Raw genomic sequence first — 16,723 nt, forward strand, 5'->3', positions numbered from 1 at the left:
AGCATTAACACATAGTGAATACATGAACTCCTCAAACTACGGTCATCACCGGTAAGTATCCCGATTATTGTCACTTCGGGGTTAACGGATCATAACACATAATAGGTGACTATAGACTTGCCAGATAGGATCAAGAACACTCATATATTGATGAAAACATAATAGGTTCAGATCTGAAATCATGGCACTCGGGCCCTAGTGACAAGCATTAAGCATAGCAAAGTCATGGCAACATCAATCTCAGAACATAGTGGACACTAGGGATCAAACCCTAACAAAACTAACTCTATTACATGATAGATCCCATCCAACCCATCACCGTCCAGGAAGCCTAAGATGGAATTACTCACGCACGGCGGTGAGCATCATGAAATTGGTGATGGAGGATGGTTGATGATGACGATGGCGATGGATTCCCCTCTCCGGAGCCCCGAACGGACTCTAGATCAGCCCTCCCGAGAGGTTTTAGGGCTTGGCGGCGGCTCCGTATCATAAAACGCGATGATTTCTTCTCTCTGATTTTTTCTCATCGAAACTCAATATATGGAGGTGGAGTTGGAGTCGGAGACGCAACAGGGGGCCCACGAGGTAGGGGGCGCGCCCCCCACCCTCGTGGCAAGACGATGGGCCCCTGGCCTTCATCTTTGGCAGGTATTTTTCTTATTTTCTGAGAAGTGTCTTCGTGAAGTTTCAGGTCATTCCGAGAACGTTTGATCATGCACATAAATAACACCATGGTAGTTCTGCTGAAAACAACGTCAGTCCAGGTTAGTTCTGTTGGAAATATGCCCTAGAGGCAATAATAAATTAGTTATTATTATATTTCCTTGTTCATGATAATCGTTTATTATCCATGCTAGAATTGTATTGATAGGAAACTCAGATACATGTGTGGATACATAGACAACACCATGTCCCTAGTAAGCCTCTAGTTGACTAGCTCGTTGATCAACAGATGGTTACGGTTTCCTAACCATGGACATTGGATGTCGTTGATAACGGGATCACATCATTAGGAGAATGATGTGATGGACAAGACCCAATCCTAAGCATAGCACTAGATCGTGTAGTTCGTATGCTAAAGCTTTTCTAATGTCAAGTATCATTTCCTTAGACCATGAGATTGTGCAACTCCCGGATACCGTAGGAGTGCTTTGGGTGTGCCAAACGTCACAACGTAACTGGGTGGCTATAAAGGTACACTACGGGTATCTCCGGAAGTGTCTGTTGGGTTGGCACGAATCGAGACTGGGATTTGTCACTCCGTGTGACGGAGAGGTATCTCTGGGCCCACTCGGTAGGACATCATCATAATGTGCACAATGTGATCAAGGAGTTGATCACGGGATGATGTGTTACGGAACGAGTAAAGAGACTTGCCGGTAACGAGATTGAACAAGGTATCGGGATACCGACGATCGAATCTCGGGCCAGTATCGTACCGATAGACAAAGGGAATTGTATATGGGATTGATTAAGTCCTTGACATCGTGGTTCATCCGATGAGATCATCGTGGAACATGTGGGAGCCAACATGGGTATCCAGATCCTGCTGTTGGTTATTGACCGGAGAACGTCTCGGTCATGTCTGCATGTCTCCCGAACCCGTAGGGTCTACACACTTAAGGTTCGATGACGCTAGGGTTATAAAGGAAGTTTGTATGTGGTTACCGAATGTTGTTCGGAGTCCCGGATGAGATCCCGGACGTCACGAGGAGTTATGTAATGGTCCGGAGGTAAAGAATTATATATGGGAAGTCCTGTTTTGGTCACCGGAAAGGTTTCGGGGTTTATCGGTAATGTACCGGGACCACCGGAGGGGTCCGGGGGTCCACCGGGGGGGCCATGGGCCCCAGAGGCATACATGGGCCAAGTGTGAGAGGGCACCAGCCCCTAGGTGGGCTGGGGCGCCTCCCACTAAGGCCCATGCGCCTAGAAGGGGAGAGGGGGCAAACCCTAAGGGCAGATGGGCCCTAAGGCCCATACTCCCTGCGCCTCCCTCTCCTCCCCCCTTGTGGCCGCCACCCATAGATGGGTTTGGGGCTGCCGCCCCTCTAGGGGTGGGAACCCTAGAGGGGGCGCACCCTCCTCCCCTTCCCCTATATATATGAGGCCTAGGGGCTGCCCAATACACGCGATCTGATCTCTGCCTGTTGGTGCAGCCCCCCTCTCTTTCTCCTCATATCCCGTGGTGCTTGGCGAAGCCCTGCAGGATTGCCACACTCCTCCACCACCACCACGCCGTTGTGCTGCTGCTAGATGGAGTCTTCCTCAACCTCTCCCTCTCTCCTTGCTGGATCAAGGCATGGGAGACATCGTCGGGCTGTACGTGTGTTGAACGCGGAGGTGCCGTCCGTTCGGCACTAGGATCATCGGTGATTTGGATCACGATGAGTACGACTCCATCAATCCCGTTCTCTTAAACGCTTCCGCTTAGCGATCTACAAGGGTATGTAGATGCACTCTCCCTTCCCTCGTTGCTGGTTTCAGCATAGATAGATCTTGGTGACACATAGGAAAATTTTGAATTTCTGCTACATTCCCCAACAGTGGTATCAGAGCTAGGTCTATGCGTAGTTACTATGCACGAGTAGAACACAAAGTAGTTGTGGGTGTCGATATTGTCAATTATCTTGCCGTTACTAGTCTTATCTTGATTCGGTGGCATCGTGGGATGAAGCGGCCCAGACCGACCTTACACGTACTCTTACGTGAGACTGGTTCCACCGACAAACATGCACTAGTTGCATAAGGTGGCTGGCGGGTGTCTGTCTCTCCCACTTTACTCGGATCGGATTCGATGAAAAGGGTCCTTATGAAGGGTAAATAGCAATTGGCATATCACGTTGTGGTTTTGCGTAGGTAAGAAACGTTCTTGCTAGAAACCCATAGCAGCCACGTAAAACATGCAAACAATAATTAGAGGACGTCTAACTTGTTTTTGCAGGGTATGCTATGTGATGTGATATGGCCAAAGGATGTGATGAATGATATATGTGATGTATGAGATTGATCATGTTCTTGTAATAGGAATCACGACTTGCATGTCGATGAGTATGACAACCGGCAGGAGCCATAGGAGTTGTCTTAATTTATTTATGACCTGCGTGTCAACATAAACGTCATGTAATTACTTTACTTTATTGCTAACCGTTAGCTGTAGTAGTAGAAGTAATAGTTGGCGAGACGACTTCATGGAGACACAATGATGGAGATCATGATGATGGAGATCATGGTGTCATGCTGGTGACGATGATGATCATGGAGCCCCGAAGATGGAGATCAAAAGGAGCAATATGATATTGGCCATATCATGTCACTATTTGATTGCATGTGATGTTTATCATGTTTATACATCTTATTTGCTTAGAACGACGGTAGTAAATAAGATGATCCCTCGTTAAAATTTCAAGAAAGTGTTCCCCCTAACTGTGCACCGTTGCGACAGTTCGTGTTTCGAAGCACCACGTGATGATCGGGTGTTAGATTCTTACGTTCACATACAACGGGTGTAAGACAGATTTACACACGCGAAACACTTAGGTTGACTTGACGAGCCTAGCATGTGTACAGACATGGCCTCGGAACACAGAAGACCGAAAGGTCGAGCATGAGTCGTATGGTAGATACGATCAACATGAAGATGTTCACCGATGTTGACTAGTCCGTCTCACGTGATGATCGGACACGGCCTAGTTGACTCGGATCATGTAATCACTTAGATGACTAGAGGGATGTCTATCTGAGTGGGAGTTCATAAGATGAACTTAATTATCCTGAACATAGTCAAAAGGTCTTCGCAAATTATGTCGTAGCTCGCGCTTCTGTTCTACTGTTTAGATATGTTCCTAGAGAAAATTTAGTTGAAAGTTGATAGTAGTAATTATGCGGACTAGGTCCGTAAACTGAGGATTGTCCTCATTGCTTCATAGAAGGCTTATGTCCTTAATGCACCGCTCAGTGTGCTGAACCTCGAACGTCGTCTGTGGATGTTGCGAACATCTGACATACACATTTTGATAACTACGTGATAGTTCAGTTAAACGGTATAGAGTTGAGGCACCGAAGATGCTTTGAAACGTCGCGAAACATATGAGATGTTTCGAGGGCTGAAATTGGGATTTCAGGCTCGTGCCCACGTCAAGAGGTATAAGACCTCCGACGATTTTCTTAGCCTGCAAACTAAGGGAGAAAAGCTCAATTATTGAGCTTGTGCTCAGATTTTCTGAGTACAACAATCGCTTGAATCGAGTGGGAGTTGATCTTCCAGATGAAATAGTGATGGTTCTCCGAAGTCATTACCACCAAGCTGCTTGAGCTTCGTGATGAACTATAATATATCAGGGACATATATGATGATCCTTGAGATATTCGCGATGTTTGACACCGCGAAAGTAGAAATCAATAAGGAGCATCAATTGTTGATGGTTGGTGAAACCACTAGTTTCAAGAAGGGCAAGGGAACAAAGGGACACTTCATGAAACGGCAATTCAGCTGCTGCTCTAGTGAAGAAACCCAAGGTTGATCCCAAACCCGAGACTGAGTGCTTCTGTAATAAGGGGAACAGCCACTGGAGCAGAATTACCCTAGATACTTGGTAGATTAGAAGGCTGGCAAGGTCAATAGAAGTATATTGGATATACATTGTGTTGATGTGTACTTTACTAGTACTCCTAGTAGCACCAGGGCATTAGATACCGGTTCGGTTGCTAAGTGTTAGTAACTCGAAATAAAAGCTACGGTATAAATGGAGACTAGCTAAAGGTGAGATGACGATATGTGTTGGAAGTATTTCCAAGGTTGATCAAATATCGTACGCTCCCTCTACCATCGAGATTGGTGTTTGCGTTGAGCATAGACATGATTGGATTATGCCTATCGCAATAGGTTATTCATTTAAGGAGAATAATCGTTACTCTGTTTATTTGAATAATACCTTCAATGGTCTTACGCCTAAAATGAATGGTTTATTGAATCTCGATCGTAGTGATACACATGTTCATGCCAAAAGATATAAGATAGTAATGATAGTACCACCTACTTATGGCACTGCCACGTAAGTCATATCGGTATAAAACGCATGAAGAAGCTCCATGTTGATGGATCTTTGGGCTCACTCGTTTTTGAAAAGTTTGAGACATGCGAACCATGTCTATTGGTGTATATGCATGAAGAAACTCCATGCAAATGGACCGTTTGAACTCACTTGATCTTGAATCACTTGAGACATGCAAATCATACCACATGGGCAAGATGACTGAAATCCTCGGTTTCAGTAGAATGGAACTAGAAAGCAACTTGTTGGAAGAAATACATTTTGATGTGTGCAGTCCAATGAGTGCTGAGGCGTGTAGTGGATATCGTTATGTTCTTACTTCACAGATGATTTGAGTAGATGTTGAGTATATTTACTTGATGAATCACGAGTCTGAATTATTGAAAGGTTCAAGTAATTTCAGGGTGAAGTTGAAAGATCGTCGTGACAAGAGGATGAAGTATCTATGATATGATCATAGAGATGAATATCTGAATTACGAGTTTGGCACAGAATTAAGACATTGTGGAAATTGTTTCACAACTGATATAGCCTGGAACACCATAGTGTGATGGTGTGTCCGAACATCATAACTGCACCCTATTGGATATGATGCATACCATGATGTCTCTTATCGAATTACCATGATAGTTTATGGGTTAGGCATTAGAGACAACCACATTCACTTTAAATAGGGCACCACGTAATTCCGATGAGATGACACCGTATGAACTATGGTTTAGAGAAACCTAAGTTGTCATTTCTTAAAAGTTTGGGGCTGCGACGCTTATGTGAAAAAGTTTCAGGCCGATAAGCTCGAACCCAAAGCGGATAAATACATCTTCATAGGACACCCAAAACAGTTGGGTATACCTCCCGTCTCAGATTCGAAAGCAATGAGGGATTGTTTCTAGAATCAGGTCCTTTCTGAAGGAAAAGTTTCTCTCGAAAGAACTGAGTGGGAGGATGGTGGAGACTTGATGAGGTTATTGAACCATCACTTCAACTAGTGTATAGCAGGGCACAAAGAGTTGTTCCTGTGGCACCTACACCAATTGAAGTGGAAGCTTATGATATTGATCATGAGACTTCGGATCAAGTCACTCCCAAACCTCGTGGGATGACAAGGATGCGTACTACTTCAGAGTGGTACGTAATCCTGTCTTGGAAGTCATGTTGCTAGACAACAATGAACCTATGAGCTATGGAGAAGCGATGGTGGGCCCGGATTCTGATAAATGGCTCGAGGCCATAAAATCCGAGATAGGATCCATGTATGAAAACAAAGTGTAGACTTTGGAAGAACTACTTGATGGTCGTAAGGCTGTTAGGTACATATGGATTTTAAAAGGAAAACGGACAATGATGGTAGGTATCACCATTAAGAAAGCTCGACTTGTCGTTAAGATGTTTTCCGACAAGTTCAAGGAGTAGACTGCGATGAGACTTTCTCACTCGTAGCGATGCTAAGAGTCTGTTGGAATTATATTAGCGATTACTGCATTATTTATGAAATCTTGCAGATATGATGTCAAAACATTGTTTCCTCGACGATTTTCTTGAGGAAAGGTTGTATGTGATACAACCGGAAGGTTTTGTCAATCCTGAAAGATGCTAATAAGTATGCAAAGCTCCAGCAATCCTTCTAAGGACTAGAGTAAGCAACTCGGAGTTGGAATGTATGCTTTGATGAGATGATCAAAGATTTTGGGTGTATACAAAGTTTATGAGAAACTTGTATTTCGAAAGAAGTGAGTGGGAGCACTATAGAATTTCTGATGAGTATATGTTGTTGACATATTGTTGATCAGAAATGACGTAGAATTTCTGGAAAGCATATAGGGTTATTTGGAAAGTGTTTTTCAATGGAAAGCCTGGATTAAGCTACTTGAACGTTGAGCATCAAGATCTATAAGGATAGATCAAAACGCTTAATGGTACTTTCAAATGAGCACATACCTTGACATGATCTTGAAGGTGTTCAAGATGGACCAGTCAAAGAAGGAGTTCTTGCCTGAGTTGTAAGGTATGAAGTTAAGACTTAAAGCTCGACCATGGCAGAATAGAGAGAAAGGACGAAGGTCGTCCCCTATGCATAAGACATAGGCTCTACAGTATGCTATGCTGCGTACCGCACCTGAAATGTGCCTTGCCATGAGTCAGTCAAGGGGTACAAGAGTGATCTACGAATGGATCACAGGACAGCGGTCAAAGTTATCCTTAGTAACTAGTGGACTAAGGAATTTTCTCGATTATGGAGGTGGTAAAAGAGTTCGTCGTAAAGGGTTACGCCGATGCAAACTTTGACACTAATCCAGATTATTCTGAGTAGTAAACTGGATTCGTATAGTAGAACAGTTATTTGGAATAGCTCCAAATAGAACGTGGTAGCTGCATCTAGGAGATGCCATAGAGATTTGCAAAGTACATACGGATCTGAATGTAGCAGACCCGTTGACTAAAACCTCTCTCACAAGCAACATGATCAAACCCAGAACTCTTTGAGTGTTAATCACATAGTGATGTGAACTAGATTATTGACTCTAGTAAACTCTTTGGATGTTGGTCACATGGCGATGTGACCTGTGAGTGTTAATCAGATGGCGATGTGAACTAGATTATTGACTCTAGTGCAAGTGGGAGACTGTTGGAAATATGCCCTAGAGGCAATAATAAATTAGTTATTATTATATTTCCTTGTTCATGATAATCGTTTATTATCCATGCTAGAATTGTATTGATAGGAAACTCAGATACATGTGTGGATACATAGACAACACCATGTCCCTAGTAAGCCTCTAGTTGACTAGCTCGTTGATCAACAGATGGTTACGGTTTCCTAACCATGGACATTGGATGTCGTTGATAACGGGATCACATCATTAGGAGAATGATGTGATGGACAAGACCCAATCCTAAGCATAGCACTAGATCGTGTAGTTCGTATGCTAAAGCTTTTCTAATGTCAAGTATCATTTCCTTAGACCATGAGATTGTGCAACTCCCGGATACCGTAGGAGTGCTTTGGGTGTGCCAAACGTCACAACGTAACTGGGTGGCTATAAAGGTACACTACGGGTATCTCCGAAAGTGTCTGTTGGGTTGGCACGAATCGAGACTGGGATTTGTCACTCCGTGTGACGGAGAGGTATCTCTGGGCCCACTCGGTAGGACATCATCATAATGTGCACAATGTGATCAAGGAGTTGATCACGGGATGATGTGTTACGGAACGAGTACAGAGACTTGCCGGTAACGAGATTGAACAAGGTATCGGGATACCGACGATCGAATCGCGGGCAAGTATCGTACCGATAGACAAAGGGAATTGTATACGGGATTGATTAAGTCCTTGACATCGTGGTTCATCCGATGAGATCATCGTGGAACATGTGGGAGCCAACATGGGTATCCAGATCCCGCTGTTGGTTATTGACTGGAGAACGTCTCGGTCATGTCTGCATGTCTCCCGAACCCGTAGGGTCTACACACTTAAGGTTCGATGACGTTAGGGTTATAAAGGAAGTTTGTATGTGGTTACCGAATGTTGTTCGGAGTCCCGGATGAGATCCCGGATGTCACGAGGAGTTCCGGAATGGTCCGGAGGTAAAGATTTATATATGGGAAGTCCTGTTTTGGTCACCGAAAAGGTTTCGGGGTTTATCGGTAATGTACTGGGACCACCGGAGGGGTCCGGGGGTCCACCGGGGGGGGCATGGGCCCCAGAGGCATACATGGGCCAAGTGTGAGAGGGCACCAGCCCCTAGGTGGGCTGGGGCGCCTCCCACTAAGGCCCATGCGCCTAGAAGGGGAGAGGGGGCAAACCCTAAGGGCAGATGGGCCCTAAGGCCCATACTCCCTGCGCCTCCCTCTCCTCCCCCCTTGTGGCCGCCACCCATAGATGGGTTTGGGGCTGCCGCCCCTCTAGGGGTGGGAACCCTAGAGGGGGCGCACCCTCCTCCCCTTCCCCTATATATATGAGGCCTAGGGGCTGCCCAATACACGCGATCTGATCTCTGCCTGTTGGTGCAGCCCTCCCTCTCTTTCTCCTCATATCCCGTGGTGCTTGGCGAAGCCCTGCAGGATTGCCACACTCCTCCACCACCACCATGCCGTTGTGCTGCTGCTGGATGGAGTCTTCCTCAACCTCTCCCTCTCTCCTTGCTGGATCAAGGCGTGGGAGACATCGTCGGGCTGTACGTGTGTTGAACGCGGAGGTGCCGCCCGTTCGGCACTAGGATCATCGGTGATTTGGATCACGACGAGTACGACTCCATCAACCCCGTTCTCTTAAACGCTTCCGCTTAGCGATCTACAAGGGTATGTAGATGCACTCTCCCTCCCCTCGTTGCTGGTTTCAGCATAGATAGATCTTGGTGACACGTAGGAAAATTTTGAATTTCTGCTACGTTCCCCAACAAGTTCCATTCAAATCATGCAAGTTAGAGTCCAAAACAAGGGCAAAAGTGTTTGGAAAAGTAGATACGTTGGAGACGTATCAAGCCTCCCCCCACCATGCCTTGGAGAGACCCGATGTGTCTAACATGGCGTTAACCAAATCAGTTAGGGTACGGTTCTTTCTTCCGGCTACCCCATATGACTGAGGTGAATAGGGAGGCGCTCCCTCATGGATTATACCATGTTCCGCACAAAAGTCATCAAATTCATTGGAAAAATACTCTCCACCACGGTCGGACCTAAGCCTCTTGATTTTCCGATCAAGTTGGTTTTCCACTTCAGCTTTATAGATCTTGAAAAAGTTCAAAGCCTCATCCTTAGATTTCAGAAGATACACACGGCAGTATCTAGTGGAGTTGTCAATTAACATCATGAAATATTTCTTTCCACCATTTGTCAAAACACCAGTTTTCACATAGATCTGAATGTATGAGCTCTAGTGGTGCAAGATTTCTCATTTTCGTGGTCAAGTGAGGCTTACGAGGTTGCTTAGCTTGCACACAAACTTGACACTTAGATCACTTGACAGTGGTGAAACTAGGGATTAAGTTCAACTCCGCTAGTCGCGACATGCAACCGAAGTTAACATGACAAAGACGTGAATGCCACACATTTGATTCACTATTGTCGCAAACATGATTAACAACTTTATTGCAAATGTCTGACAAGGATAAACGAAACAGGCCTCCTGACTCATAGCCTTTACCAACAAAGGTTCCATAATTGGATATTACAAATTTATTCGACTCAAAGACAAGCTTATAGCCATCTCTACACAGAAGAGATCCGCTAACAAGATTTTTATTGACGGAGGGGACATAATGTACGTTCTTCAGCCACACGATCTTCCCCGGAGTAAACTTCAGATTGACCGTGCCAACACCACGAACAGAAGCACTTGAACCGTTGCCCATCAGTATGGTTGAAGTCACTGCGGTCTGATAAGACGAAAACATGGAAACATCACTGCATACATGCACATTAGCACCCGTGTCAATCAACCAATCAGGAGAATGACATACTGAAAGAATAGTGGAAAATATACCATACCCAACATCCTTCATGTCAGTGTCTCCAATGACAACATTAGCGGTCTTGCTGCCTTTCCCAGGATGACACTTGTCATAGCGATTTGGGCAACTAGGAGCCCAATGATCAGGATCCCCACACACATGACAAACATCTTTCTTCTTGTCATTCTTCTTCTTGAAATTCATGTGTTGCACAGCCTTGTTCTTCCCATCAAACTTTGCTTTACCATCAAACTTGCCATTGTTCTTGAACTTGTGGGGATTAAAGTTCTTCTTCTGTACCAGATTGGCACTAGATCCTCCCTCAATACCTCTAGCACGTGTGTCCTTTGCTCTCGCCTTTTCTTTCACATCAAGAGTGCCAATGAGATCCGGGACGTAAAACTCCTGACTATATTGATTTCATATTATGAATCTTGATATTCTTTGCGCGCGTGGATGTCCCTCTTGTTCTCATCCTCATACATGTGGAAAAAGAGCCTCCCTTATAAAGAGGTCCAACTCTCTCTAAACTAGCAATGTGGGACTAAACTTTAGTTCCACCTCTTGCCTTGCACGAATAGGCTGCGTGAGCCTTTAGGATTTATTAAGAATTTCTGAAACTGCTATTGGGCTAGGCCCAAAATAAACAAAATTCCAGCACAAAATGTTAAAGCAACAGTCTATTGCACCAAATGTTTCAGAACTGTAAACCATCTACATATGAAGTATAACCTTTTAGTCCAATATTTGCTTCATTGTACTTCTCTATTCATCTTTCTATGTATGCCACCAGATTCTGTAATCTACCCAATAATTTATACTTTTTTGACAATCTATAATCTTCTCACGCTACTTAGCAAAACACAGTGAACAGCAAAAGGTAAACACGAGCACGAGCAAAATAAGTGCAATTTAGCCAACAACGGGGTCGCCCATGCTTCCCGTCGGGTGCCGCATGCCGCCGTGCCTTCTGCCTGCTAGTACATACTTCCTCCGTTTCTTTTTAGTCTGCATATAAGATTTGATCAAAGTTAAACTTTGTTAACTTTGACTAAGTTTATAGAAAAGAATATCAAGATTCATAATATGAAATCAATATAGTTAGATAGATCATGAAATTAATTTTGATACCGTATAACTTTAGTATTGTAGATGTTGATATTTTTTTTCTACAAAGTTGAGATCTATGGTGGGAGTACAAAATTGTCTGGTAAGGGCCTCATGATGAATGATGAAGCTGGCGATCACAAAATAAATACTCCCTCGATCTACTAATACAAGCCCACTGTTTTTTATGTCTAACTCTGATCATTAATTTTACCAATAAAATATGAGTCAAATGCCATAAAAAGTATACAATTGGGTGCACATTTAAAAGAACTTTTTGATAATATATTTTTTATACATACAATCCATATTTTTTGACCAAAATTACAAGTCAAAGCTTGACAGGAAAAATGAAGTGGCGTAGTATATAAAAATGGAGGGGGTAATTGCCGAAGCGAATGGTGGGGATCGTGGCCCGTGGGAGGCGACGCCAGCACACGAGAAGGCTGGAGGCGCGGTAGAGTAGGGAGACAACCCCTCACGGTCACGGTAGTCGCTGCTGACCGTGAGATTTTGTTTGGTGAGTTGTATGCACGAGCTTTGAGCCTCTTGCGTGTGTGCACCTTCTTCAGCAATCGCTTCTAAGTAGTCTTAGCATATCTTTGGCTTCCAATCTGCCTCTGCTTGAGCTTAAACGACTTTCTGCTAGCTCCTCTAGCAAGGACGCGAGGCCATTCTCCCGTGCTTCAGCAAGACACTGTTTCTCCTGTTTGCCTTCCCCACTACAGATGCCCACCAGAATAGTAACTGCCCATTCCGTTTCGCTTTCGCCTGGGGATCCATTTCTGATAACTCCAACCAGCATTGGTATGGCAGCAGTAGCAGCAGCAGTAATAGCCGCCTTTCCCTCAGGATGCTTGGAAAGAATTTCCAACATAAAGATGGAACCGATTCCATCATCAGTTCCTGTTAGAAGCTCTAGCAGTACATGGACGAACCCAGCTCTAATAGCTATACTCTTGTTGTCTGGCTCGACGAACAGACCCATTAGTGTTCGCGAAGCATTCCTTTTACCCTGTTGACTCCCACTAGTCAACAGCAGAATGAGAGGCGGAATTGATCCGGCAGCCCCAATGATCAGCTCGCTTTCTTTCCCAGTGGATAGGCTGGACAACATTGCGGCAGCATTCTCCCGGGCAACCATGCTGCCCGTCTCTAGCACGTACGCAACTCCAGGAATAGCCCCGGCCAAGACCAATTTTTCCTTGTTCTCGTAATTAGAAACAGATAAATCCAGGAGAGCAGTAACAACATGTTCCTGGGTGCTGATATCATCTATCCACAACAGGCTCACCAGGATAGGAATGCCGCAAGAATCTCCTATACACGCTTGATATTTAGAATTGCCCTTGGCAAGAAGACAAAGCGTACCGGCAGCTTCACGCTGGCCTACAACATTTTGGGAATCTGATAGTCTCCGAACAAGGCTGGCAACTACATCTTGCTCAGAATAGGCAAGTGATGCCGGCATTGCATCACTGTCATCACTGCTAACTTGAGCCGAGCGTTTCGGCTGCTCCAAACCGTTTGCTCGACACCATTGGACAATCAGGCCGTAAAGAGCATAATTTGGAGTTAGAGATTTGTTAACAAGCTTCTGCTGCGTTCTCGGACAAGTGTCGTGCCCGGCGTCCAACCATCTCACTATGCTGCCTCGATCGTAAGTCTGCACATGCATTTTCAAGAAATAGTTATTGTGAAATCATAAAGCTCCGTGGAATGATAAGAAACATATATAGAGTAAGCTAAGCAAGTAGAGACCTGCCCAGTGGCCACCATAACCGGGTCTTGCATTAAACCAAGTGATCTTGCGCAACGAAAAGCATCCGGTACAACAGGAGCTGACGATTTATCTTTCTTTGTGATGGGAATGTCATCTTCACTTGCTGGAATGCTGACCGCAGATACTTGAACCTGCACAAACTCCTTAACCTTTGCCGGTAGTATTGACGCCTTCTCAATCTCAGCAATGGTACCAGTATCTCCTCGATGAAGAGCATTGAAACTGGAAGATTCTCCTGCCTATTGAACAATCAACCACACTTCACCAGAAGCAAAACCACCAATTCATAGCAACAAAAGTGAAAAATAGAGATACACAAATTCACAAAGCTTAGGTCACCAGCAGCGGGACCATGTTTTTCGACATGAGTTTACATACCTGTGCTACTGGCGGATTGCTCTCACCGGCTTTACAATATTCGTCTGTAATATTGACTTTTTCAAGCCTATCGATTATATGCTGTGTAGCTGGTCTCTTATATGGGCTGATTTCAGTGCATTCTTGTCCTAATTCAACGCACGCACGAATTTGTTCCAATTTTTCTGTGACTCCCTGTGACTTCTCCAGCCTATTCCTCCAAGCATGATATATCTACAAATTTGCAATTATGAATTTGAGTTACAAAAGCGGACGACAATATGTAATGTAAATGTGTAAATGTATACGCAAGCCCCATACATTACGGTAAAGCTTAGGAATATCAACTGGAAGATCAAAAGAACTAAAAGAAAATGTAGTTTTGAGCCAGTTATATAACACCATTTAATTTGTATTTCACGCCTTTTAGCAAAACATTTGAAAATAAATGGTAAATATTTCACTAACATTTGCAAGAGCCTGAGTACTTAATCTTATTTTCTCTTTGTAGTAGTGTTCGAAGGACGTGTCACTACTCTGGAAACTGCCGTCTTGATTGAAGTGCTCCATATATGGAATAGCAGTCAGGGGATAGTCTCTACGACCTGTGACTATCTCAATCATTATAATACCCAAACTGAATATATCTGCCTTCATGGAGACTACGCCTTGAAAGGAGTATTCTGGGGCCATATATCCGCTGCAGCACAATATGGAAGCTTAAGGCATTGCAAGAAAGAAAAGGACATGCTATAACAGGGAGACAAAACTTACAGTGTTCCTGGACGATTTTCAGTGATGATTCGGGATTGCTTGTCACCAAAGATCCTTGATAAACCAAAATCCGCTATATTTGGAACCATAGTAGCATCCATCAATATGTTTCCAGGTTTCAGGTCAAGATGAACAGTATGGCATTTCTCATGAAGGTAATGCAAACCATCGCAAATACCCCTTATTATTTCATATCTCATATTCCACTCAAGGTCAAAAGTACCATCTGTTAAATTGATGAAAAAAAAAGGAAATATGAACTCAATCAATGATGAAAATTATGTTACGATGGCAACACATCACCACCTCATGCAAGGGTGTGCATCTATGATGCAGAGGTTGTGGGCAAAATATCTGAAGCGCTCGACCCCGCGTGGGGCGTGCTCCAAGAACCCTAGCGCCGCCACTCTACATCCCTCCCCTCTTGCCGCGCCGCCGTTGGGGGACGTCGCCGAGCAAAGCTCGTGCAGCCGCCGATGGCGACAGGGTTTTCTCTCGTGGCGGCAACCCGGATCTGGTGGGCATGGAGATGGGCGGCGTGTCGGAGCGCGCTGGGACGCGTGGTCCCAGCGGTTGGCGGAGGGACTCAGCGGCTGGTTAGATGCGGTTTGCGGTGGTCCCTAGCGTTTACTGGCGGCTTAGCTATAAGCTATGAAATGCTAAGCGGAGCTATAGCGAAGCTAAGCCCCATTTAGCGTTTTTCTTAATCATGAAAAAATAAAATAAAAATAAGTATACAATCAGGCATCATATATGATATATCACATATACTTAACTTATACACATGTTTGGACATCAAAACCCGAGCACTAATCAGGTGTGCTAATTTAATAACCAAGCTTTGCATCAGTGCATTGTATTTACAGAAACAAGAAGAAAGAATAAGGTAGAATGATGGTTTTGTATAGTGGCTTAGCGGCCTAGATGACTCCAAATTTAGCGCTATTGCGGAAAATACCAGGTTATTAGCATCATTTTCAATTTAACACTAAAAGTGCATTGCTTTAACGGAAGAGCTCTCCAAAAGCTATAGCAGGCTATTTAAAAGTTTGCTAAAAGCAAAACTTCACAAACGAAAGGAGTAATGTAAATAAGAAATAAGCTACTCTAGAGTTTCTGTGATTTTACCTGAGATGTAGTAATGAAGGCTTTTGTTGCCTACATATTCAAAGCAAAGCAATCTCTTTGGTATTTCATCCATAATATGTTTCCCACTACCTTGGAGGTTCACCATTTCAAAGCTTGTTTCAGCACAGTAACCAATAAGCTGCACTACATTTTGGTGCTTGATCCCCATAAGAGAACTGAGCTCATTCTGGAATTTCTTATCATCCATCAGATGTGTTTGAAAAAGCTTCTTCACGGCAATAAATTTTCCACTCGGAAGAACTCCCTGTGATGCAATAAAGTTAAACCTCTCTTCGCTTCCTAAACAGTTAACGGCTATTGATTGTTAAGATTTGACAAGTAGAGTGGAAGGAATTGGCCGTATATACCTTGTAAACCACTCCATGCTCACCTCTGCCGAGTTCCTGCTCGCTGGAAAAATCACATGTGATGGCTCTCAGAAATTCAAATGGCAGAGGCACTGGTGTTGCACTTGGATCCTGCAGCTTCTTCTCCCATAGATCATTTGAGTTGGCCATTTCCAGGAGCACCTTGTGTTTGCTCTGTTTCAAACTCAGTTCCCACTATAATCTGCAGAAAAGGAGATCTTTATGTACACCTGATTGTGAAATCGTATAAATAGTCTTAAAAGCGAAGGGCTAGATCTTGCAGCAGTACACCCGAAAGTTAGGGAAGCAATGCCGCGGAAGAACATGCTGACACTAACCTGGGCCCGTGGTGCTTGTGCCAACTCAAAGACGATTCTTGGCACCCAGATGCAGGAAGGTGGATTAATCGATCTCGAGAGAGGATGCTGACTGATGAGAATGGGGAAGATCCAGTTTGGGCGTCGAGATGAGAAGCAACTTGGTCGACGCCTAGTAGACAGGTTCTGACTCTGATCCCTTTGTTGCCTCCAATAAATAACGAAACATCCATGTGCTTGTATTTGACTTTTGGGAGCTGGGATTGAGCAGACAAGAGGACAACACATGAACATGCGCCTTAATTTTTTTAGCATAATCAGTGGTGATGGCGACCAAATGGGGTTTAGGGGTGGCCGTTCTGGCGGCGAATGGAAGGAGGAA

At 44.3% G+C, this 16,723-nt stretch overlaps 1 protein-coding gene across 2 annotated transcripts; it reads right to left on the reverse strand.

Moving 5' to 3' along the window:
* Positions 1 to 11,882: 11,882 nt before the first annotated feature.
* LOC125547930 (U-box domain-containing protein 13) lies at positions 11,883 to 16,583 on the reverse strand. Of its 2 annotated transcripts, none has more exons than XM_087546340.1 (8): positions 16,363 to 16,583; positions 16,025 to 16,226; positions 15,657 to 15,921; positions 14,529 to 14,601; positions 14,223 to 14,454; positions 13,776 to 13,988; positions 13,376 to 13,636; positions 11,883 to 13,280 (listed from the first exon to the last, which is right to left on the reverse strand). In XM_087546340.1, exons 2-8 carry the CDS (start codon positions 16,172 to 16,174, stop codon positions 12,183 to 12,185), a joined length of 2,292 nt encoding a protein of 763 aa, XP_087402466.1. In that variant the 5' UTR covers positions 16,175 to 16,226; positions 16,363 to 16,583; the 3' UTR covers positions 11,883 to 12,182. The 2 variants fall into 2 exon arrangements, with proteins under 2 accessions (XP_087402466.1, XP_048567621.1); XM_048711664.2 differs by having other exon boundaries at positions 14,529 to 14,754.
* Positions 16,584 to 16,723: the final 140 nt, after the last annotated feature.

Source organism: Triticum urartu, chromosome 3A, assembly GCF_056163025.1.
Source record: "Triticum urartu cultivar PI428250 chromosome 3A, HENAU_Tu73, whole genome shotgun sequence".
In the NCBI taxonomy this organism is placed as follows: domain Eukaryota; kingdom Viridiplantae; phylum Streptophyta; class Magnoliopsida; order Poales; family Poaceae; genus Triticum; species Triticum urartu.